Source organism: Sander lucioperca, chromosome 8 (genome assembly GCF_008315115.2).
Source record: "Sander lucioperca isolate FBNREF2018 chromosome 8, SLUC_FBN_1.2, whole genome shotgun sequence".
Lineage (NCBI taxonomy): Eukaryota > Metazoa > Chordata > Actinopteri > Perciformes > Percidae > Sander > Sander lucioperca.
Window position 1 is genome coordinate 20,529,560 of NC_050180.1, and position 24,577 is coordinate 20,554,136.

Here is a 24,577-nt window from a genome sequence, read left to right on the forward strand (position 1 = left end):
CGTTATGGTGACAGCATGAAGTTCAAAAGATAGTGGAGTGAACTGTGGCAGTGGGTAGAGAGAAAATGTCCACTTGGGGTTAAAGAGTAGGCCTGTCCCCCCGCCTCTCCCAGTGGGTCTTGGTGTGTGGGTGAAAGAGTAGGCAGAAGAGAGAGCAGCAGGGGTGGATGTGTTGGTTGGTGTAATCCAGGTCTCAGTGAGAGCAAGGAAGTCAAGGGATTTCAGGCTGGCAAAGCCAGAGATGAACTCAGTCTTGTGAGTGGCAGACTGGCAGTTCCACAGGCCACCTGCAACAAGGTGTTGAGTGTGTGTGTGGAACCGGTGGGATAGGTAAGAGAGGTGGGGTTGTGGAAATGTTGCGAGTTAATGCGTGGTTTGTTGTATCTCCGAGAGGAAATATGGACAGGAATGGAGAAGCAGCACATTTCCGGATGAAGACACGGAACAGTGTAAGTGAGATATGAGATATCAAGCCCACTTAACTTCCCACTTAGCCTCCCGCGAAGACTCCTGCGTAGACTCCTTTGTCTTTGTCCTCCGAGTCTTCGTCCGATGAGGCTGCCGCTGAGGTTGCCGCTTCAAGCAAATGCCAACATTATGAAACAGATAATGTTACTCAGGAAATTTACCATGAAGATCAATTTTCTATAACACTAGAATATGATGCATACATATCTCTTTCACTCTGTTCCTCCCTCTCTCTCATGAGCTAAAATATAAATTACCTAAGTCATATTAACTTCCACTGCTCACTTTTAATGCAAAGTGTACAACTGTTCGTTTTTGCAAATGACAGTGCTCATTGAATGGTTTCAGTTAAGAGCAGTAGTTCATAAATGTATATTTTTATACTATCATTTAGTCGGTCCGCGACTTTCTGCGAAATTCTTTTTTTTTTTTTTTTTTACAGAGGCCGAGTTTCCTTCTCTACATATTATATGCTTTGCTCCCTTGTATATATGGACATAGAAAAGAAAGACACTGAAGAAACTTGATTCTAAAATCTAGAAACTATAAAGATAATTAAGTGATAATTTCCATGCACACTGTAAACATGAATGAAACAGAGTGATATTCATCTGTTATTTCCCCCCAGCAAAATATAAGGTCAAAAACCATTGGGGTGTCCTCTCTCTGTTGTTACATGAATGTAAAGTAGCCTACATCACTAGATAGTTACTGGTTCAGTGAACTACTATAATTTGGGAGGATTGTACAATTATGATACGTTCTTAAAATTGTACAATCCTCCCAAATTATAGTCCCAGTTTACTGGACAAAACAAATTGTGTGCTAAGAATGCCAAATACAATGCACATGGAAGCGGAACAAACATGATCCTTTATTGTTAAAGAATAAAAAAAAAAATGAATCAAATAAAATAATTCAAGGTGCATAGGTCAACTATAGAAACACACATGTACAGCATTGTATGTATTGCCCTTAGTAACAGACTTCATTTAAAACATATTTGAAATTTTATCAGCCTTTTCTAATTATCTCAACAACTGCAGTAATATATTCATCAAACATCTAACAACAACATGAACAGCAGTCTGCATACAGCAATATAACAGTAACAATGACTGTCACATGAATAATTATTAAAAAAAATAATGGTCGCAACTTTAAACAATAACGGTACTTAAATGAACAGCAATATGCACATGTTGTATTTTAATCCAGGCTGATAACAATAAGGTAAAATCACTGCGGAGTGATCAGAAAAGGCTTCAGGATTAATAAATCCTGGCTGTTAGCCTGGTCAGGAGCAGGCTAGCTGCACAGAATAAATCTCCATGGTAAATTAGGTGCCTCTGCTTTTGTGAAACCAAGTCAAGGCTAAATTGAGCCAGGATAAATGGGAAATCCTGGCTTAATCCCTTATCCTGGTTTTGTGAAATAGCCCTCAGGTCATAAAATACACTGTCTTGTGTTTACTCATCATTTGTTAACTTTGTCACTGGAATATCTATTTGATATATAATGTACCACACCATATACCTTATTGTGTCTATCCAATTATTCATCTAACCATTAATACATTTCAGGTCTCACCAACTTCATTGGCCGTCACACAGTAGTGTGCAGAAGTCCTCTCTGTAGCATGAGCAGAATGTTTCTGGAGATCTTGGCCTTTATTTTTACCACTTTGGGGTGGGTGCTTGTGTCTACCACCTTGCCGACAGACTAGAAGATATCTACACTTGATGAAAAAGTGTCACTATTCCAATCTGTGGAAGCTCTGTGTCATTGATTTTATTGACGTCTTTGATTGCAAAGACTGTCCCTCGATGCTGGCACTGGTTGGTCAGTTTTTTTTTTCTTTTCTTTTTTAAAAATTCAAGTTGAAGCTCATGGCTACTTATGCTATGGCCTAATGCAAGTCTTGAAATAACAACTTATTTACCTCTAAATATGTCAATGTTTAGCCTTTGTTCTCGAAACTTGCAAAGCTATAAAGGACATTTAGTGGGCCTCAGGCGGTTTCTCCCGCAGCTGACTAGTTCCAGGGAATAACTTTAAAGTTTTTTTTTGGTATACCTATACTGCCCTACAAAACAAAAAGGCAGTAACTGCATTTTTGGTCAAAAATTAGTTATTATCATTTTCATGACATTCAAGGCATCCTTCGTTATGTGAAAAAACATCTTATCTCAAATGTGTGTCGTTTTGGAGAAAAATGGTAGTCGTTTGTACAGTAACTGCAAAAAGCCCTAGTGAAACAAAGCAAGAATACAGTAACTGCAAAATAGGGGTAAAATATCAAATTAAATATGAGGATTGATATGTACAAACAATAAGCTAATATAAAGTAACAAAAACAGCCACATGTCCAATAATCTACCTACAACTACTTAGCTGGATGACAGGATAACTTGATAACAGCTTAGCAATGTGAGACTTTAAGCAGCCGTTTCAGCACCAGAACAGCTTCCGGGTGGAAAATATTGACCTAAAATGGTCAAATTAGTTTTGGTTTTGGTATATCCATGTTCAGGAAAACAAATGGTTCCAATTATTTCAAATACAGTGTATCTAACACACCCAGAGCCCAAGTTGTGGCAAAATAGTTTTTGGAGAATCTGTAGTTACTGCCCTTTTCCTTGGTATGGTGCCACGTTTTTGTTAAGTAATACAAAGCAAGAATACAGTAACTGCAAAATAGGGGTAAAGTATCAAATTAAATATGAGGATTGATATGTACAAAGAATAAGCTAATATAAAGTAACAAAAACAGCCACATGTCCAATAATCTACCTACAACTACTTAGCTGGATGACAGGATAACTTTATAGTCATTTTTCTCAGTTTTGCACTCTGCGTAGTTACTGCCTTTTTGCTTTGTAGGGCAGTATAAGTGTATTATTCTTCTGTCAACATCATCAATGTGTAACAAAATAGTAGAAATATTTCAATTCAAGTATTTCCTGTGTGTGCAAATCCCTTGTTCACCGTTTTAGAGTTTAACCCAGCAGTAAGAGCAATATGGTACATAAAACTGACCCCATGCTTGTACAAAGTAGTTTCCATGTGTATTATACCAACACATCGACCGTCATGAAACAGTGGAGTGTAAATTCAAGATAAAACGTGATGGTTTGTGATGTATACAAACTGCCCGGCCTCTTGTGTGTGCTTAACTGTGTGTTTTTGGCATAACTGGACACATGACACAGGTGCCCTGCAGTTTGTGTTCAGAAGCTGTTGTGCCATTGTTTGGATTTGCCTTTCTCTGTCTAGAGGCTCAACTTCCATGCAAGCATGAGTTACAGGACTGTGGTGATGTATGTGGAGATTGGCTGCTTTGTTGTCTGTGTATCTGGATGGATCCTGGTGTGTTCCACAATGCCCATAGATATCTGGACATGGTCTCAGATAGAGAGCAGAGTCTTGACTACTTCACACTACTTCTCCAACCTGTGGAAGGACTGTGTATCTGATTCAACTGGAGTAACTGACTGCAAGAACATTCCATCACTGCTTGCACTGAATTGTAAGTAAAATGTAATTTAGCACAAGGCATGATGATGAATAAAAAGGCGACCCGCAGTCTTCTTTACCCCAATGTATGCATAACATTGTTTTGCTGTTCTTGGACAGGGGACATTCACATGTGCCGTGCTCTCATCATCATCTCTATTATCTTGGCTTTCTTTGGATCAGTTCTGGTCTTAGTGGGAATGAAGTGTACTAAGATTGGGGGATCAGAGATTGTTAATGCAAGACTAACCTTTGCTGGGGGAATGAACTACCTTATCGGAGGTAAGATTGAGAGTTACACAGACTTATTTGAAAGAAGTCACATTGCAATACACTACATGATTCATCTTTAAATAAATATGTGCCTATTGTTTTAGGAATGTGTTCTATGATTGCTTTCTCCTATTATGGAAACAAACTTAGAGCAGAATTCCAGGACCCTAACTACAAAGCTCAGAAGTATGTGCAAGTGACATGGATAAAACACACTACAAACTCACCTTATTTCATGAATCATGAAGGAATGTGTTCATATGAAGGAAGAATTGTACATGTACATATTATTCTTGTATTTATTGCCAGGTTTGAAATAGGTGTTGGTGTCTTTATCGGCTGGGGAGGCTCCAGCTTACTTGTTGTTGGAGGCCTCATTTACAATATCTTTGCAGGGAGGGACGGGTTCCACTCAAGGTAAAATGCTGCCACTGTATGACTGATTTAGTTTCTCTCCAGCATTTCTATTCTATTCTTTTATTTTATTTTGTTTTACAGACATAAATAACATCCATTTGTTGAATCTGAACCTCACAGCTCAAAAAGATTCCCTGAATACCAGTTCCCTGATGCCTACAGAGTTGTTCCGACAAAAAAGAGCATTCAGTTGTTGGCTCATACAGAGATTAGTGAGAGCAGAAAACCAAGGACCACCAGTGGCAGCAGAGGCAGCAGCATCTCTGGGATCACAACCACCACCAATTCCTCAGCTATAAATGCATATGTATGACCTGTTTTCAAAGGTGGAAAATATTCTGTCTTTCTGTCCTTCATGAAATAAGCGTCTCTTCATTTTCCAAGATATTTTATAATCTAAGCCCATACTTGAGCTTTAATATTAGCCTTTAGAATGGGTCTTATTTCCACAGCAGACATTTAGCATTAACAATGGCTCTAATCAAGTGTCCCAAAACATGTGTATTAATTATCATGATGTTTGGCTGTTGTAGCCATGAATATTTTTTTAATATTAATGTAGATAAAACTATGTATATTTGAAACATGAACAAAGAAGTAACTAATAATACCAGGACTTAATGCTGACTTACTGTAACATGTATCAAATTCATAATAATAAAGTGGAAATGTTGAGTCATGGTTGAACGATATTTATACTTTGAGGTGTCATGATCACAAAAATGACCATCAAGGTTAGAGAAAATCTCAACAATAAACAAACTTTATGAGCCATTTACTGCACGACAACTGCATTGTATTGTGAGATAATTTATTTTTACCACCTACTTGTCACATAAAAACAAATGCAAGACATACTTATTCATAAACAGCACTTTACTAATAGCCCTGTACAGCTGATAATGTCAATGTACAAAAATAATTTTGATGTAATCTATTGGAGATATGATTGTGCCATATTTGATTCTGAGAGAAACACCTTAGTAATTAGGAAGTTGTCTCATAGTGACAATTCTGGTACCTGGCCATGTTTCAGTGTTTTGTGTGTTGTATGTTATGTGGTACTCTACAAAGTTTTAAGGATGTCCTGCCTCTTAGACTGAAACCTAGTTTACCTACGGGTACCAATAAAGTAACCTGAACCTGAACCTGGTCACAATGTCTGATACTGATACTGTGTGGTAGCTTCCTCAAGAAAGCAGTCTGCAAGTGGGTCTTACGTGAGGGACATCTCATGGTCTCCAAGATTATAGTAGATGGTGCTGAGTTTGTAGAAAGCCTGGGTATTGTCACTCTTTAACTTGGATGCAGCTTTGAGGTCACTGATGGCCTTTCCCATCTCCCCCATTTGAATAAAACACTCTGCTCGAATCTCACGAGAGGTCACATCCCAAACGGAAGTCTGTAACAGGCGGACAATATCTCTTACAAACTGCAGTACTAGTTACTATACAAATGTAGTTCAGAGTAAATTCTGTCAGGGAGACTTCATTACGTTAACACTCTTCTCTTAAACTGATCAGCTGGTTTGTGGGAATTACGTTCATGTAAACCAATCAGAATCTGGCACGTATGTTCAAGCCAATCACAGCATGACAACCATGTTTTAAATCTGTTCTCTCACCTGCTTCTGTCAGTTGTCTTTTCAGACGAGAGTGCGACCCGCCTCCTCCCCTTCTACCTCCAGGCATCTTCAACCACGGTGGTCTCGGTCTTCTTCCGGCTGACGGCTCCCTTTTGGCTTTTTCGTCCGGTCTTCGGGTTTTTAGTCGCCACCACCAGTGTCTAGACTCCATCAGGGGATATGTTTGGGTTTTTCTAAACCTCTAAAGTATATATATATATATATATATATATACCTTTTTACGATGGAGTCTAATCTCCAAAGTTTATGTACCTTGTAACTTACAAATGTTTGCATATCTGCCACAAAGTCTCTCCTGATTGAAATGCTGTGTAGACTCTGCGGTAAAGATAACATGGGCAACGTCATGCTTGCAGGAAAATTAGGCAATGCTGAAAGGTATGTATTTTACCTCAATGACAGTGTCAAGCTGGACAACAGCTGTCATATAATCCTGGCTGTCGAAGCTGCTGCGTGCCTGAGCCACCAGCCGCTGAATTTCATCTGACTTTGTCAGCAGACTCTGGGCTTCCCTCTCCTCTTTGTCGCTAGGGTTGGACTTCAACTGGAACATTGCAAGGCAAGACATTACAGAAAAATTCAGAAAAGAGATGCATTTGTGTAATAGCTCAAAGCTCTTTTTTTCATATGCAGTTTTGTTTTAACTGTGGTATATTGACAGTCCATAACTTTCTATACACTTTGACTTAAGTTCTTGGTATAAGGAGATGCATGAACTTTACCCCACATTTACTGCAAACATCTGGAAACTGTTAACATGAGCAGAGGTCCCCCCAAGACAGAAGATTCCTTTTTTGGAGTTGTGCCAGATAACAGGCATTGATTGGTCAGTTATCTGGTCCAATGGTATACTTACAAAATCACGTCCTATGCTAATACAATGCATTGAGATATATACGTTGTGCACACAAAGAAAAGGCAGGACGACTTTTTGGAAGATTGGGTTGGTCGTTCTCCAGGCTCTCTGCAGGAGTTTGTAAAATTGATGCTGAATCTTTGCTTGTAATAAACCTTTTTATAATCAAGAACAGTGTCGGCGGATTCCTCTTCATACAGCATCACAGCATTACTATTTAAGGCACCACAATTTTGGCGACGAGGATGGGATCGGTTGCATCTCTCAGGTCATTGTTTCCCGCTTCATTGGTCGACTATGAGGTGAGCTTTCTCACAGCTTTGGGCGCTGGTCAGTTCGTGTGTGGCTCTGTGTGTGCATTGAGGGGTTGCACCGTGTCGAACCTGTGTGTGTGTGTGCCATGCGGTGATTGCTGTGTGATGGGGGTTCCATTCTAAATTTATTTGTGTTAAAATCAATGCAGACAGGGGGAAGTGTGAGTTAACATATGAGAAATAAGAGGAAAACAAAGCAAATGCTTTAAGGAAGCTAGAGAAATAGAGAAAAAGGAATATGAGAAAAATAAAGCAAAGGCTTAAGGAAGTTAGAGAAACAGAGGAAAAGGAAATTTAAGTGAAGAAATAGAGAAAAGGAAAAAAGTAAGGGATTAAGGAATATTCACATAGACAATGTGAAAAGGCTTTAAGAAATAGTCAAATTGGATTAAAGGAAAACAGTTGATAACCCTGGCCAGGGCAATTCGGCTTGAACAACATAAAGAAAAAGGAAATAAGAAAAAATAAAAGGAAATAAGAGAAAATAACAGGAAAAAGAATAAAGAGGAAATAACAGGAATAAAGAATAAAGAGAAAATAACAGGAATAAAGAATAAAGGATAATGCCGTTAATCTTAGAAAGCACTTTGAAAAAAGGCGATCTTGGGCCGTAGTCTTGAACTTTTACTAGATAAAAGTTCAAGCCAGTTCAAGGAACTTAAGTATAGAATGTTTGCCAAATCGATTCATTGTTGACGAATAATGTCCGAAGTAGACATCCCATTGGAATTCTATACTTAGGTAACAAAATAATAAGGAAAAAGAAATAAGAAAAAGAAAAGAGAACGGTGGAAAAATATGTTTAAATTTAGGAAAGAAATGATAAAGAAAGGAAAAAGGAAAAAGAATACGGCGGAAAGCATTCTTCTTCTTTTTTTTTGTTAGGAATTACATGGATGAATGATGTCGACTTTTGTGTGTATGAGAGAGTGTGTATGAGAGGGTGTGTGTGAACAGTGGTGTTTCTGCTGTGTGTGAAAAGGCTGTAGGCCTACATGCGTGATTTATGATCCTATATTATATATATATATATATGTGTTGGATGAAAACAGGAGTCTTAGTTATCTGTAAGGAAAGACATTCTGTTCATTATGCTAAAATTATGAGTCTCTTTTTGAAGAGAATGTTTTCAATGTGTTAAAATGTATGAGCCTTCTTTGGGAGGACTTTGTTTAACAATCTATGAGTCTCTTTGAGAGAACATTTTCAAAAACATATAAAAACTTATGAGCCTTCTTTGGAGGACGTGAAAATAGCCTAGACTATAGTAAACTTAAGAAGCTTCAAATTAGTATTTGTGTTTTATGTTTTGTGTTGGTTTGTTTTGTTCTATGTCATTGTGGTTTTAATGTGGTCTGTTGAGGAAAAAACGGAGGAACAGCTGGTCTGTTTGCTGAGGATCATTAGGTTTCCTCTTTAATTTTTTGTGATTGTTTAAACTACTTTGTGATAGCATATTGCTATTTGCATTATCTGCCACTTTGAAACTAGTAAGATTAAGAAATTCTATGTTGAAGTAAGCTGAGTGATTCTTTAGTTATTCTTCTTGGTTGAGTGTGAGCTTGGGTGCTGTGGAGTTCCTCTCACTGTGAAATCACACTGCTGACTGATCTGCGCATGCCCAAGAATGCTAGGAATTCAAGTTTTCACAGAAAGTTTAGGCCACTCCTTGCCTGCACTTAAGGGCAGAGACAGAGCGGCTAAAGGAGAAGGGGGGTTGAGTGCAGCCCAGTAAAACATTAAAGTGTCTTTTGCTAACTAGAAAGCCTTAACTATGCTTGCTTCTGAAGCATGAAAAGAAAATTGGGAGAAAGATTTGAGGATAAAAGTAGGCTAAATAAGGCTCAGGCCTGAAAGAAAAAGGAAAAAGAGAGATTAATAGCTGGCATAGGTGATTTGCTGGAACTCATATCAGTGATTGATCACCCTGGATTAAGAAAAGTCCAGCCTCTACCTCTATTGAAAGTAAGAGATGAGAGGACTGATTGATGGGCTTCAGGATTGTCACCTCTGCCATTTTAAAATGTTGGACCACTTGTTTTGAGTGGCGAGGCATCTAAAATGATTTTACTTTGAATAAAATAATAATAATAATAATTCTATAAGGTTTTTGACTTTGCTAAGGTTCTCCACTGTCACCTGTGGTTATGTTATTGTGCCAAGGAAATGAGTGACATTTGTGAAGGTGGGAAACAGAATGAATGAATCCGATTCCTGTGAAGAAACAGCAAGTCAATGCAATCCTAATGAAACAGACTGAGTTAATTCATATACTTTGTATATTAAATGGGTAACTATTGTTACAAAAGATGGTCAAGAAAGCTGAGAGAAGAAGTGTATGCTGTAGAAAGGGAAAAGAAAGTTTTATGGGACAATGGAAAAAAGGCATGACTTTAAGGGAAAGTTAAGGGTACAATAAGGTACTAAGGTGGTTAAAGACAGAAAGAGAGTGTTGTGAAAGTGACAGAAAGACAAAGAAAGAGATAAATGTACTTTTGAATTAGGATACTGGAGTTCATACTAATATTGTTGTTACAGAGACAACTGTAGCATTGGGGTTACAATCTACAGGAGGGTAAACGTTTAGATGAAAATAGTAAAAACTGCTATACCACAAGCACCAAAATGTAGGAAAAAGAGACAAATTATGTAATTTTCAGGAATGACTAGTGGTAATTTTCAAGACAAATTGCTTTTGGATGTTATTGTAATCTGACATATCATAAAAAATGAATTAGGATTTGTGTAGAACAAACATATGTTTATGAAGTATGATGTTTTATTGTTGTTAAACTGTCCAACAAATATATAGGCCTACAAGTTTGGTTGAAATGTTTAGCTGTTTAAATGCTTAGTTAGTTTACAGGATTACTGTGATAATTTCCAGTTTAAAAATGTGGAGTATTTTCTGTGTTGTTACTTTTAGTACTTGAAGTACATAGTTTATGATACTTTTCTTACTTAGTTAATATTTTTGTAGGATTAAAAGTATAAGTAATGCTTCTCGGAGGTGTTGTGTTTTGTGTTTATTCAGTGTGCCTCGATGGATGTCAGAGCAGACCTGTCTTACTCCTCTACAAGCTGATTTGGTAGTCAACTTTGGCCCCATCCCCCACATACTTGCACCAGAAAAGCATCTGGAGCAGGAGCAGCAGAGAAGGAGTGGTGACAGATTTACAACTGTCCATGATTGAGTGTTTGAAGTGGACACCCAGATGGTTTTTAAGGCATGATCAGAGATTGACATTAAAGAAGTAACGTCACACATGCCTACAAAGTACTTTGGTGAAACATTCACAGATTAACTAATAATTGAGAAGCTGAAACAACCATAGAGATGAATCCAAGCTCCAAAAGTAAGAGGAAAACGAAACATCTGGAAACTAAGGGCAGACTGAGGTTTAGCAAGACAAAGGATGATGATGATGATGATGATGATGATCAGAGTGATTCAGAAGAGTGTGATGAAAGTGAAGATGGAGACAGCGATGAAGATTTGGAGAGCAGAGGAGCTACAGGATTTCATCCTGCAGCGTCTAGCATAGAAGAGATCGAAAGAGACATGGAGCGATGTGTGTCATACTTGGAGAAGCTGAAGATACAGAGGGACAAATTGCTGGAAAAAGGATCCCAGAAAGTGGAGAAGAAGTATACGTTGCGCCCAAGACAAAGGGGCACAAGGAAGAAAAGGCTTCCAGTGATCATTCAAGATTTGGAGTATAAGCCCTTGCAGAATACCGATATGTCAGATATTCTTGATAAGTTGCCTACTCTTCAAGAGGGAGCACATCCTTGGATTGCAAAGTTGGAAGAAATTACGACGGGAACACAGTTTGCCATAGGAGATATTAAGATACTTTTGGCTAATCTCATTGGGATCCCAGCTATGGGAGAAGTTTTTCAGAGAGCTGGACTTAATCGATATGTGGGGACTTCTGTATATGATCCTGAGTTGTTGGCCGCAAGTAAAGGACGTTTGTGGAGAGTGCTGAGAGATACGTTTCCAACAAATGTACATCCAGACAACATTCTAATTGAGCCATTGGGACGAGATGAGCAGAAAGAACAGGACCGAGAAACTCTCAGAAAACTCACTCAAATGCAGCTGGTGGAGAATAAGAAGGACAAGAAGCAGGTTTTGGTTATGCAAAATCAGTGTTCACCAAAACAACAGTCACCACCACAACTTCAGCCGAGCCACGTCCAACCGCAATTGTTTCAACCACCACTAGTGGTTCCAGTTGTTTTATATCCACAGCCAGTTTTTGGACAGATACAGAACTGGAGAGGAAGAGGACAAGGAAGCTTAGGCAGAGGAAGAGGAAGAAGATTTGATTCATACTTTATGCAATCACCACAAGCGTGTTTTAATTGTGGACAGGATGGACACTTTGCCCGTGATTGTAATAGACCAGGAAGAAACTCCAGAGGAAATTTCAGAGGACGATACAGGGGCCAGTCAAGGTCATTTGGAGGACTGGTGAACCCCTATAGGAGCCTGGAGCCAGGATTCTAAAGATACCCAGAAGATCTGAAAGGGGTTGTCCAACAATTGAGGACAAGGACAGTCACGAGTTGATACAGATCCCCACAGATGAGCGTTGACATCAGCAGACTGACCAGAGAAGGAGGGAGGAGTGAGAGAGACCGGATTTGCTCTGACGCATCGACGCATTGACGCATCAATGCATCAACACATAAAATGGAGGTAATGCACCGACAAACACACAATTTGAAAATACAATTACTCTAAAGAAGTAATTATTTCTACTTTTAAAATAGAGTTACTCCTATGTGAACACACCTATGTGAAGGGTTAAGACATCTAAATTAAGCAACTTGGTATGAAAACCTTACATTTTGTCAGTACCTGGTGAAATATACTCTGTTAAATTTGTAATGACTTTCCTGTGACAGCTTCTAGCAAGACTAGTGACAAGTGTGTTACTTTGGTTGGTATGTCAGGAAATGTTAAAAGAACATTTCACTGTTTTATTTTTGTGGTCCAATGACATAGGCAACTTTTGAACATGTTTCTATTATTTGAGTGTTGCCCAGATAATTTATTGGGAAGTGATCTCATGTATGAGTTTGAATTGGATTGATGTAAAGTTGTTACAAACAGCAGATTGAGAGTGCTGTTCTCAGAATTTGGTTACAAATAAGCTTAGAACAATTGTGTGATAATAAGCTAAATAGCCTGACATTAACTCCCAATCACAGATATATTTTAGTCAAATGAAAAGTTTGTTTGCATTGGTTAATTTGTTGTTTATAGTGTATCAGTCATTTGTTCATGATTTCTCTCTAAGTATAGATTCGCGAACGGAAATCAGTTATTGTAGTCCAATGATGGATCAGCATCTGTTGTCATTTATATAGAGGTTTAGAAATCTGATTTGAATTTCACTATTCTGCATCAGTGCAGTGGTGTTATTGAAGTATGTAGGGTTAGAAGAAAATAATTACAGGACAATTTAATGGAGAGGAACGATTGTTCTGCATATTACATTACCAAGCAGACTTGGTTTGTCTTGTGTCGAATTTAAACAGGAATGTCACATAGATGAGGTTGACAGAGTTGGACATGAGGAGATTTATTACACCCACTATCTGGTAACCAAACAGTGAAGAGAGACTTTTGTGTGGTACTTTGTAAAAAGCGAGTAATTACATGCTACAAAATGATTGGCTCTTAAAATAAATTTGGTCTTCTCTAATCCCCAATTGGCTACACCAAGACGTGTTAAAAAGGGATGTTTATGATTTGTTTGATTTAATTTGTTGAAGGTGTGATTGATGCATCAGGATAAGAGTTATTGTTTTAGAAATGACATAACTTTTGTTGCTGACTATCAATGGTCGGCAAAGAGGGAATTAGAAATTTTGTTTAAAATGAGGGTTTGGTTTACTGTATGTTTTTTCACATTTCTTTGAATGTTGTTGGGGTATTTAGTGTCTTCTTATTAATCAAAGGGGGGGAATGGAATGTGATTCATCCATCCATCTTCTTCCGCTTATCCGGTAGCGGGTCGCGGGGGTAGCAGCTCCAGCAGGGGACCCCAAACTTCCCTTTCCCGAGCCACATTAACCAGCTCCGACTGGGGGATCCCGAGGCGTTCCCAGGCCAGGTTGGAGATATAATCCCTCCACCTAGTCCTGGGTCTTCCCCGAGGCCTCCTCCCAGCTGGACGTGCCTGGAACACCTCCCTAGGGAGGCGCCCAGGGGGCATCCTTACCAGATGCCCGAACCACCTCAACTGGCTCCTTTCAACGCGAAGGAGCAGCGGCTCTACTCCGAGCTCCTCACGGATAACTGAGCTTCTCACCCTATCTCTAAGGGAGACGCCAGCCACCCTCCTGAGGAAACCCATTTCGGCCACTTGTACCCTGGATCTCGTTCTTTCGGTCATGACCCAGCCTTCATGACCATAGGTGAGGGTAGGAACGAAAACTGACCGGTAGATTGAGAGCTTTGCCTTCTGGCTCAGCTCTCTTTTCGTCACAACGGTGCGATAAATTGAGTGTAATACCGCACCCGCTGCGCCGATTCTCCGACCAATCTCCCGCTCCATTGTCCCCTCACTCGCGAACAATACCCCAAGGTACTTGAACTCCTTCACTTGGGGTAAAGACTCATTCCCTACCTGGAGAAGGCACTCCATCGGTTTCCTGCTGAGAACCATGGCCTCAGATTTAGAGGTGCTGATCCTCATCCCAGCCGCTTCACACTCGGCTGCGAACCGATCCAGTGAGTGCTGAAGGTCACAGGCCGATGATGCCATCAGGACCACATCATCCGCAAAAAGCAGCGATGAGATCCCCAGCTCACCAAACTGCAACCCCTCTCCACCCCGACTACGCCTCGATATCCTGTCCATAAATACTACAAACAGGATTGGTGACAAAGCGCAGCCCTGGCGGAGGCCAACTCTCACCTGAAACGAGTCCGACTTACTGCCGAGAACCCGGACACAGCTCTCGCTTTGGTTGTACAGAAATTGGATGGCCCTGAGAAGGGACCCCCTCACCCCATACTCCCGCAGCACCTCCCACAGTATCTCCCGGGGGACCCGGTCATACGCCTTCTCCAGATCCACAAAGCACATGTAGAACGGTTGGGCATACTCCCAGGCTCCCTCCAGGATCCTTGCAAGAGTAAAGATCTGGTCCGTTGTTCCACGACCAGGACGGAATCCGCATTGTTCCTCTTCAACCTGAGGTTCGACTATCGACCGAACCCTCCTTTCCAGTACCTTGGAGTAGACTTTAACGGGAAGGCTGAGAAGTGTGATACCCCTGTAATTGGCACACACCCTCTGGTCCCCCTTTTTGAAAAGGGGAACCACCACCCCGGTCTGCCACTCCTTAGGCACCGTCCCCGACTTCCACGCAATGTTGAAGAGGCGTGTCAACCAAGACAACCCCTCCACACTCATGATCAATCCCTGGGGGCTTTGCCACTGTGGAGTTGTTTAACTACCTCAGCAACTTCCACCAGGGAAATTGACGACAATCCCCCATCATCCTCCAGCTCTGCCTCTACCATAGAGGGCGTATTAGTCGGATTTAGGAGTTCCTCAAAGTGCTCCTTCCACCGCCCTATTACCTCCTCAGTTGAGGTCAACAGCGTCCCATCCTTACTGTACACAGCTTGGATGGTTCCCCGCTTCCCCCTCCTGAGGTGGCGAATGGTTTTCCAGAAGCACCTTGGTGCCGACCGAAAGTCCTTCTCCATGTCTTCTCCGAACTTCTCCCACACCCGCTGCTTTGCCTCTTTCACGGCAGAGGCTGCAGCCCTTCGGGCCCTTCGGTACCTTGCAACTGCCTCCGGAGTCCTCTGGGATAACATATCCCGGAAAGACTCCTTCTTCAGTCGAACGGCTTCCCTGACCACCGGTGTCCACCACGGTGTTCCATGGGTTACCGCCCCTTGAGGCACCTAAGACCCTAAGACCACAGCTCCCCGCCGCAGCTTCAGCAATGGAAACTTTGAACATTGTCCACTCGGGTTCAATGCCCCCAGCCTCCACAGGGATGCACGAAAAGCTACGCCGGAGGTGTGAGTTGAAAGTCTGTCGGACAGGGGCCTCCTCCAGTCGTTCCCAATTTACCCGCACTACCTGTTTGGGCTTACCAGGTCTGTCCAGAGTCTTCCCACACCCTCTGACCCAACTCACCACCAGATGGTGATCAGTTGACAGCTCTGCCCCTCTCTTCACCCGAGTGTCCAAAACATACGGCCTCAGATCAGATGAAACGATTATAAAATCGATCATTGACCTTTGTCCTAGGGTGCTCTGGTACCAAGTACACTTATGAGCATCCCTATGTTCGAACATGGTGTTCGTTATAGACAATCCATGACTAGCACAGAAGTCCAACAACAACCACTCTGGTTTAGATCAGGGAGGCCGTTCCTCCCAATCACGCCTCTCCATGTGTCTCCATCATTTCCCATGTGCGCGTTGAAGTCCCCCAGCAGAACTATGGAGTCCCCCACTGGAGCCCCATACAGGACTCCATTCAAGGTCTCCAAGAAGGCCGAATACTCCGAGCTCTTGTTTGGTGCATACGCACAAACAACAGTCAGAGTTTTCCCCCCCACAACCCGCAGGCGTAGGGAGGCGACCCTCTCGTCCACCGGGGTAAACACCAACGTAGCGGCGCTCAGCCGGGGGCCTGTGAGTATCCCCACACCCGCCCGGCGCCTCACACCCTGGGCAACTCCGGAGAAGAAAAGAGTCCAACCCCTATCCAGGAGTATGGTTCCAGAACCGAGACTGTGCGTAGAGGTAAGCCCCACCAGATCCTACTGGTAGCGCTCCACCTCCTGCACAAGTTCCGGCTCCTTCCCCCACAGAGAGGTGACGTTCCACGTCCCCAGAGCCATGGTCTGCTGCCCGGGTCTGGTCCATCGAGGCCCCTGACCTTCACTGCCACCCATGTGGCAGCGCACCCGACCCCAGCGGTTCCTCCCACAGGTGGTGGGCCCATGGGTTGGAGAGAGAGGTGCCACGTAGCTTTTTCGGGCTGTGCCCGGCCGGGCTCCGTGGCAAACCCGGCCACCAGGCGCTCGCTGACGGGCCCTCCATCTGGGCCTGGCTCCAGACGGGGGCCCCGGCTTCCTCCGGGCAGGGTCACTCCATCTCTACCTCGTTTTTTCATAGGGTTTTTGAACGTGATTTTTGAAATGTGATTCATATTATCATATATTATTTTTGATATTATTAATTTTTATTTTTATTTTGATGTTTTAATTTTCATGTGTTGTTTTGCAAACGATACTGGTCAGTGTTTTCTTTTCTTCCAGAGCATATGGGGTAATGTGCAGAGGGGATACAGATACAAATATGGACAATATGAAGGAACTCTGAACCAGGATGGTGTGGATCTGTTCAGATTTCACCACACCAACACTGCATTGATATTCAACATTGCTGAGAAGCTGCAATGTAGTGGACTACATTCCTGTGTTTGTCTGATATATATACATGTTTGCAGTGTAATACATAATTTGTGTCATGTTCTTGCATTAATTGTTTGAAGAATGATGTTTTTGTCATGGAGTGAATATATGGAGACCTCAGATGTTTACCTCAGAAGATACCTTTTTTGGAGTTGTGCCAGATAACAGGCATTGATTGGTCAGTTATCTGGTCCAATGGTATACTTACAAAATCACGTCCTATGCTAATACAATGCATTGAGATATATATATATATATATATATATATATATATATATATATATATATATATATATACGTTGTGCACACAAAGAAAAGGCAGAACGACTTTTTGGAAGATTGGGTTGGTCGTTCTCCAGGCTCTCTGCAGGAGTTTGTAAAATTGATGCTGAATCTTTGCTTGTAATAAACCTTTTTATAATCAAGAACAGTGTCGGCGGATTCCTCTTCATACAGCATCACAGCATTACTATTTAAGGCACCACATAACAAAAACGGACAAACACAACAAGACAAAGTAGCTCCAAGTCTGATTAACTATCAATTGGCATATCGCATACTGTAGATAGTATGAAAAACCCCTTCAGTGGACCATGTACAATTACAAAAGTTTTTGTTGTTGTTGTGGTTTCCATGCTCTTGTCATGTTTTTTTGGTAAAACAGGTCATAAAATACACTGTCTTGTGTTTATTCATCATTATTTGATCATTTGTAGATTATTTTTCTGGGCATTTTGGGCCTTTATTTAATAGGACAGCTGAAGACATGTAAGGGGAGAGAGAGGGGTATGACATGCAACAAAGGGCTGCAGGTCGGAATCAAACCCGCGGCTGATGCGGCAAGGACTGAGCCTCTGAACATGGGGCGCCTGCTCAACCAGGTGAGCTACCCAGGCGCCCCTCAGGGAATAACTTTGAATGTAATATTTACATACAAGGAACGGCATGACATAATGAGGATACAAAAACAGTAACTGTATTTCAGACCTGCCAACATGTACGCATTTTTCGTACTCAGCACGCATTTTGACCCTTAAGTACGCTTGTACGATTCGCTGCTCTCTAGGTACGCATTTTGTTGCATATTTCATTTCGCCAGTTTCAGTTTCTATGCGATCTACATCTATGACGTTGATTCTGCCGCTGAGCCACAGCGTGTAAGTGGAGTGAAAAGCTTTCGGCCAATCAGAGCGCTGTATTTTAACCCTCCGCCCACCTGCCCCTCCTAGCCAAATGCTTTGCGCGTTTAATTCACTTCAGTGCCTCAAGCAAGCCAGGCTGGCCGGATAACTGTAGGCTTGCATGCCATGGCTGAACCGCCTCAAAAAAAGGTTGGGAAACCACAGCGATTTCTTGACTGCTATCGGGAGAGATGGCCTTGCCTCCACATGTCCAGGCAACCTCATCACGCCTTCTGCACCGTGTGCAAGACAGATATCGATATCAGTCACGAAGGGGCAACAGGTAACGGACACAGTCCCACATTCAAATACTGAGTCGGGTATGGCTGCAGCCCGCAGACCTCCTGTCTCATGCCTCCCATGCTCACTAACTTATCTGTGACTTCATTTAGAAAATAATTCACGATTTCGTAGGCTATTCTGAACATCGGAATTTACCGTTGTATTCTGAACATCTGAATTTACCGTTGTATTCTGAACATCTGAATTTACCATTGTATTCTGAACATCTGAATTTAGCGTGGGACGTGCCCAGGCATGAGGAGCATGAGACAGGAGGTCTCCAGGCTACAGCCATGCACTCTTGCAAATACTCCCCACCCACCCCCTGAAACATAATGATATTAAAAATAAAAGGATGACAAGAAAAAAATGTTCCTAGTGTCAACAGGCTAGCCTATCACACCCACCATCCTTCCCATTAGTTGGGGGAAGTGGTGGAATGGCTAGAAAACTAGAAGGTTTTAGACAGGCCAGGTGCTGATTAACGTAAGATAAAGGTACCAGTTAGGCTATTTTTTAGCCTACTTGAATTTATGAACATAAATAATGACCTTGACATCATAACAGGGAGTCCAGCTGGGACGAGCTCAGTTAATGATACATAGCATACAATAGGGCTATTTGCTAGGCCAATGTGATGACAACTGACATAATGCAATTGTCACCCATGTCAACCTTTGAAAAACTATCTGAAAATATCTGACCCATGTTATTTATTAGCCTATAATCATGTCTCTGCCAGGCTTCAATCTTGTGCTTTTTTAGTAGTTGCTTTAGGCCTATTTAAAGTTGCTTTATGAGTAAATCATTACTTAGACTACTTAATTTCCCTTCAATAATCAGAAGAAGGCTATGTGTTAACCTGGTCCGACTCTCATCTTTAACACAGAAGTACTTAGGCCTATTTATTAGCTCACTCCACCTCCTATTGGCTAGACTAACAAAAATGTATGGGCACAAAATATTGGACAGAATATAAGAAAACATTTGTGTAGTTTCAGTACACCTACAGCCATTCATCCACTCCATTCTTCTACACAGTAATAATAATTTATTGTAATCTAGGAGGTAGTGATGAGCCAAACAATGTATTTGAATATAAATTACATGTATCTAGATTTCCTTTGAAGGAAGTGTGTGTGTGTGTGTGTGTGTGTGTGTGTGTGTGTGTGTGTGTGTGTGTGTGTGTGTGTGTGTGTGTGTGTGTGTGTGATGTAATTCATAATATTTGTAACAATATGCAGGAATATGAACTAGCCTATCATAATCTCCCCCCTCTCCACCTACATTTTCAGATTGCACACACCATGTGTATATTATGTATTATGGTGTTAGGTATCTCATAGGTTTATCACTGGTGGGTGGGCAACAGTGGAGCGTACATTGGCGGTGGGCTGTCGGGCGTGCGCGCGCGGGGGTTGTACTCATAACATTTCTTCAAGGTTGGCAGGTCAACACTTTTAGTAAAAATGGGGATTATTAGCACGATTACAATTTAAAAATAAAAAAAATAAACAGAATGGAGTCACAGCAACATTGAATACAAGTTGCCATTTTATGTTTGCAGGTTACATCTAAGCATACAGAAGATTGATGATTGCAGTTGTCTGTCTGGGTTTGTTTGGTTTTGCATTTGCCCTTGTTGGAAGGAAATTCACCATCATTGGGGAAAATGACCATTAAAACCCATTAATGGACACCTACTAAGTAGTTTGAGGGAAACTGTATGTTCACCATTGTAAATCGATGCATCTCTGATTACAATTTGTTGCAACACGTTAGCATGCTAAGATCTCACTTACAACACTGAGTGTAGTCATTCAGTGCCTCATCCTCGGAACTATGGAATGCTGGTTTATTCAATATTAAATAAATAAATGAATAAATACATAAATACATTAATTAATATGCCAGACAGAGTTTGCTTTGAGAAGGGGAGTTTTAAGTAACTCCTCTGTTACATGATCTTTGTCTTCTTTATTGTTCATTTAATTATGTATTTATTTATACGTCACCAGGCCGGACAGGGGTGCATGAATGGGGGCTGAAAAGGGGGTTTGTGGGTTTTAATAGATACAGTGTATTACATCATGACAGTCCTTGGCATTTTGCACCAGCATATTCTCAGTTCAAACCACTTACACAAATACCTATAAGTGTATTATTCTTCTGTCAACATCATTGATGTATAACAAAATAGTGTCATCATTTAGATATATTTCAATTCAAGTATTTCCTGTGTGTGCAAATCCCTTGCTCACCTTTTTAGAGTTTAACCCAGTAGTAAGAGCAATATGGTACATAAAACTGACCCCATGCTTGTACAAAGTAGTTTCCATGTGTATTATACCAACACATTACCAAATCGACCGTCACAAAACAGTTGAGTTTCAATTCAAGATTAAACATGATGGTTTGTGATGTATACAAACTGCTCGGCCTCTTGTGTGTGCTTAAGTGTGTGTTTTTGGCATAACTGGACACACGACACAGGTGCCCTGCAGTTTGTGTTCAGAAGCTGTTGTGCCATTGTTTGGATTTGCCTTTCTCTGTCTAGAGTGGCATGCCATCATGTCATATAGAGGCTCAACTTCTACGCAAGCATGAGTTACAGGACTGTGGTGATGTACATGGAGATCGGCTGCTTTGTTGTCTGTGTATCTGGATGGATGCTGGTGTGTTCCACATTGCCCATAGATATCTGGACATGGTCTGAGTTAGACAGCATAGTCTTGGGTACTTCAAACTACTTCTCCAACCTGTGGAAGGATTGTATGTCTGATTCAACTGGAGTAACTGACTGCAAAGACATTCCATCACTGCTTGCACTGAATTGTAAGTAAAATGTAATTCAGCACAAGGCATGATGATGAATAAAAAGGTGACCCGCAGTCTTCTTTACCCCAATGTATGCATAACATTGTTTTGCTGTTCTTGGACAGGGGACATTCACATGTGCCGTGCTCTCATCATCATCTCTATTATCTTGGCTTTCTTTGGATCAGTTCTGGTCTTAGTGGGAATGAAGTGTACTAAGATTGGGGGATCAGAGATTGTTAATGCAAGACTAACCTTTGCTGGGGGAATGAACTACCTTATCGGAGGTAAGATTGAGAGTTACACAGACTTAGTTGAAAGAAGTCACATTGCAATACACTACATGATTCATCTTTAAATAAATATGTGTCTATTGTTTCAGGAATGTGTTCTATGATTGCTTTCTCCTATTATGGAAACAAACTTAGAGCAGAATTCCAGGACCCTAACTACAAAGCTCAGAAGTATGTAAAAGGGTCATGGATAAAATACACTACAAACTCACCTTATTTCATGAATCAACATTCATATGAAGGAAGAATTGTACATGTACATATTATTCTTGTATTTATTGCCAGGTTTGAAATAGGTGTTGGTGTCTTTATCGGCTGGGGAGGCTCCAGCTTACTTGTTGTTGGAGGCCTCATTTACAATATCTTTGCAGGGAGGGACGGGTTCCACTCAAGGTAAAATGCTGCCACTGTATGACTGATTTAGTTTCTCTCCAGCATTTCTATTCTATTCTTTTATTTTATTTTGTTTTACAGACATAAATAACATCCATTTGTTGAATCTGAACCTCACAGCTCAAAAAGATAACCTGAATACCAGTTCCCTGATGCCTACAGAGTTGTTCCGACAAAAAAGAGCATTCAGTTGTTGGCTCATACAGAGATTAGTGAGAGCAGAAAACCAAGGACCACCAGTGGCAGCAGAGGCAGCAGCATCTCTGGGATCACAACCACCACCAATTTGTCAGCTATAAATGCATATGTATGACCTGTTTTCAAAGGTGGAAAATATTCTGTCTTTCTGTCCTTCATGAAATAAGCGTCTCTTCATTTTCCAAGATATTTTATAATCTAAGCCCATACTTGAGCTTTAATATTAGCCTTTAGAATGGGTCTTATTTCCACAGCAGACATTTAGCATTAACAATGGCTCTATTCAAGTGTCCCAAAACATGTGTATTAATTATCATGATGTTTGGCTGTTGTAGCCATGAATATTTTTTTAATATTAATGTAGATAAAACTATGTATATTTGAAACATGAACAAAGAAGTAACTAATAATACCAGGACTTAATGTTGACTTACTGTAACATGTATCAAATTCATAATAATAAAGTGGAAATGTTGAGTCATGGTTGAACAATATTTACACTTTGAGGTGTCATGATCACAAAAATGACCATCAAGGTTAGAGAAAATCTCAACAATAAACAAACTTTATGAGCCATTTACTGCACGACAACTGCATTGTATTGTGAGATAATTTATTTTTACCACCTACTTGTCACATAAAAACAAATGCAAGACATACTTATTCATAAACAGCACTTTACTAATAGCCCTGTACAGCTGATAATGTCAATGTACAAAAATAATTTTGATGTAATCTATTGGAGATATGATTGTGCCATATTTGATTCTGAGAGAAACACCTTAGTAATTAGGAAGTTGTCTCATAGTGACAATTCTGGTACCTGGCCATGTTTCAGTGTTTTGTGTGTTGTATGTTATGTGGTACTCTACAAAGTTTTAAGGATGTCCTGCCTCTTAGACTGAAACCTAGTTTACCTACGGGTACCAATAAAGTAACCTGAACCTGAACCTGGTCACAATGTCTGATACTGATACTGTGTGGTAGCTTCCTCAAGAAAGCAGTCTGCAAGTGGGTCTTACGTGAGGGACATCTCATGGTCTCCAAGATTATAGTAGATGGTGCTGAGTTTGTAGAAAGCCTGGGTATTGTCACTCTTTAACTTGGATGCAGCTTTGAGGTCACTGATGGCCTTTCCCATCTCCCCCATTTGAATAAAACACTCTGCTCGAATCTCACGAGAGGTCACGTCCCAAACGCAAGTCTGTAACAGGCGGACAATATCTCTTACAAAATGCAGTACTAGTTACTATACAAATGCTCTGTAGACTCTGCGGTAAAGATAACATGGGCAACGTCATGCTTGCAGGAAAATTAGGCAATGCTGAAAGGTATGTATTTTACCTCAATGACAGTGTCAAGCTGGACAGCAGCTGTCATATAATCCTGGCTGTCGAAGCTGCTGCGTGCCTGAGCCACCAGCTGCTGAATTTCATCCGACTTTGTCACTCTGGGCTTCCCTCTCCTCTTTGTCGCTAGGGTTGGACTTCAGCTTGAACATTGCAAGGCAAGACATTACAGAAAAATTCAGAAAAGAGATGCATTTGTGTAGTAGTTCAAAGCTCTGTTTTTCATATGTAGTTTTGTTTTAACCAAAACGGACAAACACAGCAAGACAAAGTAGCTCCAAGTCTGATTAACTATCAATTGGCATTAGAGATGTTCCGATACCAGTAATGGTATCTTTGTAGCTGTCATATTTCACGGGACCCACGTTGAGTGCAGATTTCATGTTGCGGCTTTCGTCGCTGTTTGTCACTTTGCCTAAGATTGAGTGATAAGTAGTACTCGCCCTGTTGTTTTTATGGAAACAATCTTGTATTATACCAGTACCAAAAAAGAAAACCGTTGAGTGTATGAATGATCTAAGACCAGTTGCTCTAACCTCAATAGCTATGAAGGTATGTGAGAAAATCGTGTTAAATAGTCTGAAGCCTCATGTAGAGCATTATCTTGACCCCTGCCAATTTGCTTATCAGAAAGGGAGAGGGGCAGAGGATGCTATTGTATTTAAACTGGACAGTGTCTATGCTCACCTGGATGCAGGGGGACGGTATGTGAGAATTCTGTACTATGATTTTAGCTCAGCGTTCAATACGATACAACCACACATCATTGTAAATAAGCTTTTGATGATGAAGGTTCCAGGTGTATTTCTCTCTTTCATTCTAAAGAATTTCTTAGAGAACAGGTCTCAATTTGTTAAGCTAAACTCAAAAGTAAAGTCAGACAAGATCATGACAAACACAGGTTCACCTCAGGGAACTGTTTCATCACCCTTTCTTTTTACCATTTATACTGCAAACTACCGTCCACAGCAGGCAAGCTGTCAAGTTGTTAAATTTGCTGACGACATAGCGCTCATTGGGTTAATTGAAAATGATAACTATAGTCACTATCAAAATGAGATAAAAGCTTTCGTGGATTATTGCGACACTCATTTCCTAGAACTCAA

The 24,577-nt window shown here is 40.9% G+C and overlaps 2 protein-coding genes and 2 long non-coding RNA genes across 8 annotated transcripts in view; 2 read left to right on the plus strand and 2 right to left on the minus strand.

The window, feature by feature from the left end:
• Positions 1 to 5,816, minus strand: part of LOC116047801 — a 10,256-nt gene extending 4,440 nt beyond the window's left edge. The window contains exon 1 of the long non-coding RNA XR_004104479.1: positions 5,654 to 5,816. This is a non-coding gene — a long non-coding RNA (uncharacterized LOC116047801). The remainder of the gene's footprint in view (positions 1 to 5,653) is intronic.
• On the plus strand, positions 3,690 to 22,754 carry LOC116047739 (claudin-10-like). Of its 2 annotated transcripts, none has more exons than XM_031296713.1 (6): positions 3,690 to 3,746; positions 21,006 to 21,256; positions 21,427 to 21,525; positions 21,621 to 21,702; positions 21,817 to 21,924; positions 22,045 to 22,754. In XM_031296713.1, the coding sequence occupies exons 2-6, from the start codon at positions 21,025 to 21,027 to the stop codon at positions 22,055 to 22,057; spliced, it is 534 nt and encodes a 177-aa protein (XP_031152573.1). In that variant the 5' UTR covers positions 3,690 to 3,746; positions 21,006 to 21,024; the 3' UTR covers positions 22,058 to 22,754. The 2 variants fall into 2 exon arrangements, with proteins under 2 accessions (XP_031152573.1, XP_031152568.1); XM_031296708.1 differs by having other exon boundaries at positions 3,691 to 3,746; positions 21,364 to 21,525.
• LOC116047732 (claudin-10-like) lies at positions 3,710 to 6,519 on the plus strand. 4 transcript variants are annotated; one of them, XM_036003956.1, is made up of 5 exons: positions 3,710 to 3,997; positions 4,105 to 4,266; positions 4,362 to 4,443; positions 4,567 to 4,674; positions 4,795 to 5,504. In XM_036003956.1, the coding sequence occupies exons 1-5, from the start codon at positions 3,766 to 3,768 to the stop codon at positions 4,985 to 4,987; spliced, it is 777 nt and encodes a 258-aa protein (XP_035859849.1). In that variant the 5' UTR covers positions 3,710 to 3,765; the 3' UTR covers positions 4,988 to 5,504. The 4 variants fall into 4 exon arrangements, with proteins under 4 accessions (XP_035859849.1, XP_035859850.1, XP_035859851.1 ...); XM_036003957.1 differs by lacking the exon at positions 4,795 to 5,504 and adding an exon at positions 6,312 to 6,519 and having other exon boundaries at positions 3,719 to 3,997; XM_036003958.1 differs by having other exon boundaries at positions 3,719 to 3,997; positions 4,168 to 4,266.
• Positions 22,755 to 22,929: 175 nt separating the features above from the next.
• Positions 22,930 to 23,561, minus strand: LOC116047795. Its single transcript, XR_004104477.2, has 3 exons — positions 23,467 to 23,561; positions 23,074 to 23,326; positions 22,930 to 22,945 (listed from the first exon to the last, which is right to left on the minus strand). It is a non-coding gene; the product is annotated as an uncharacterized LOC116047795 (long non-coding RNA).
• Between the last annotated feature and the right edge of the window lie 1,016 nt (positions 23,562 to 24,577).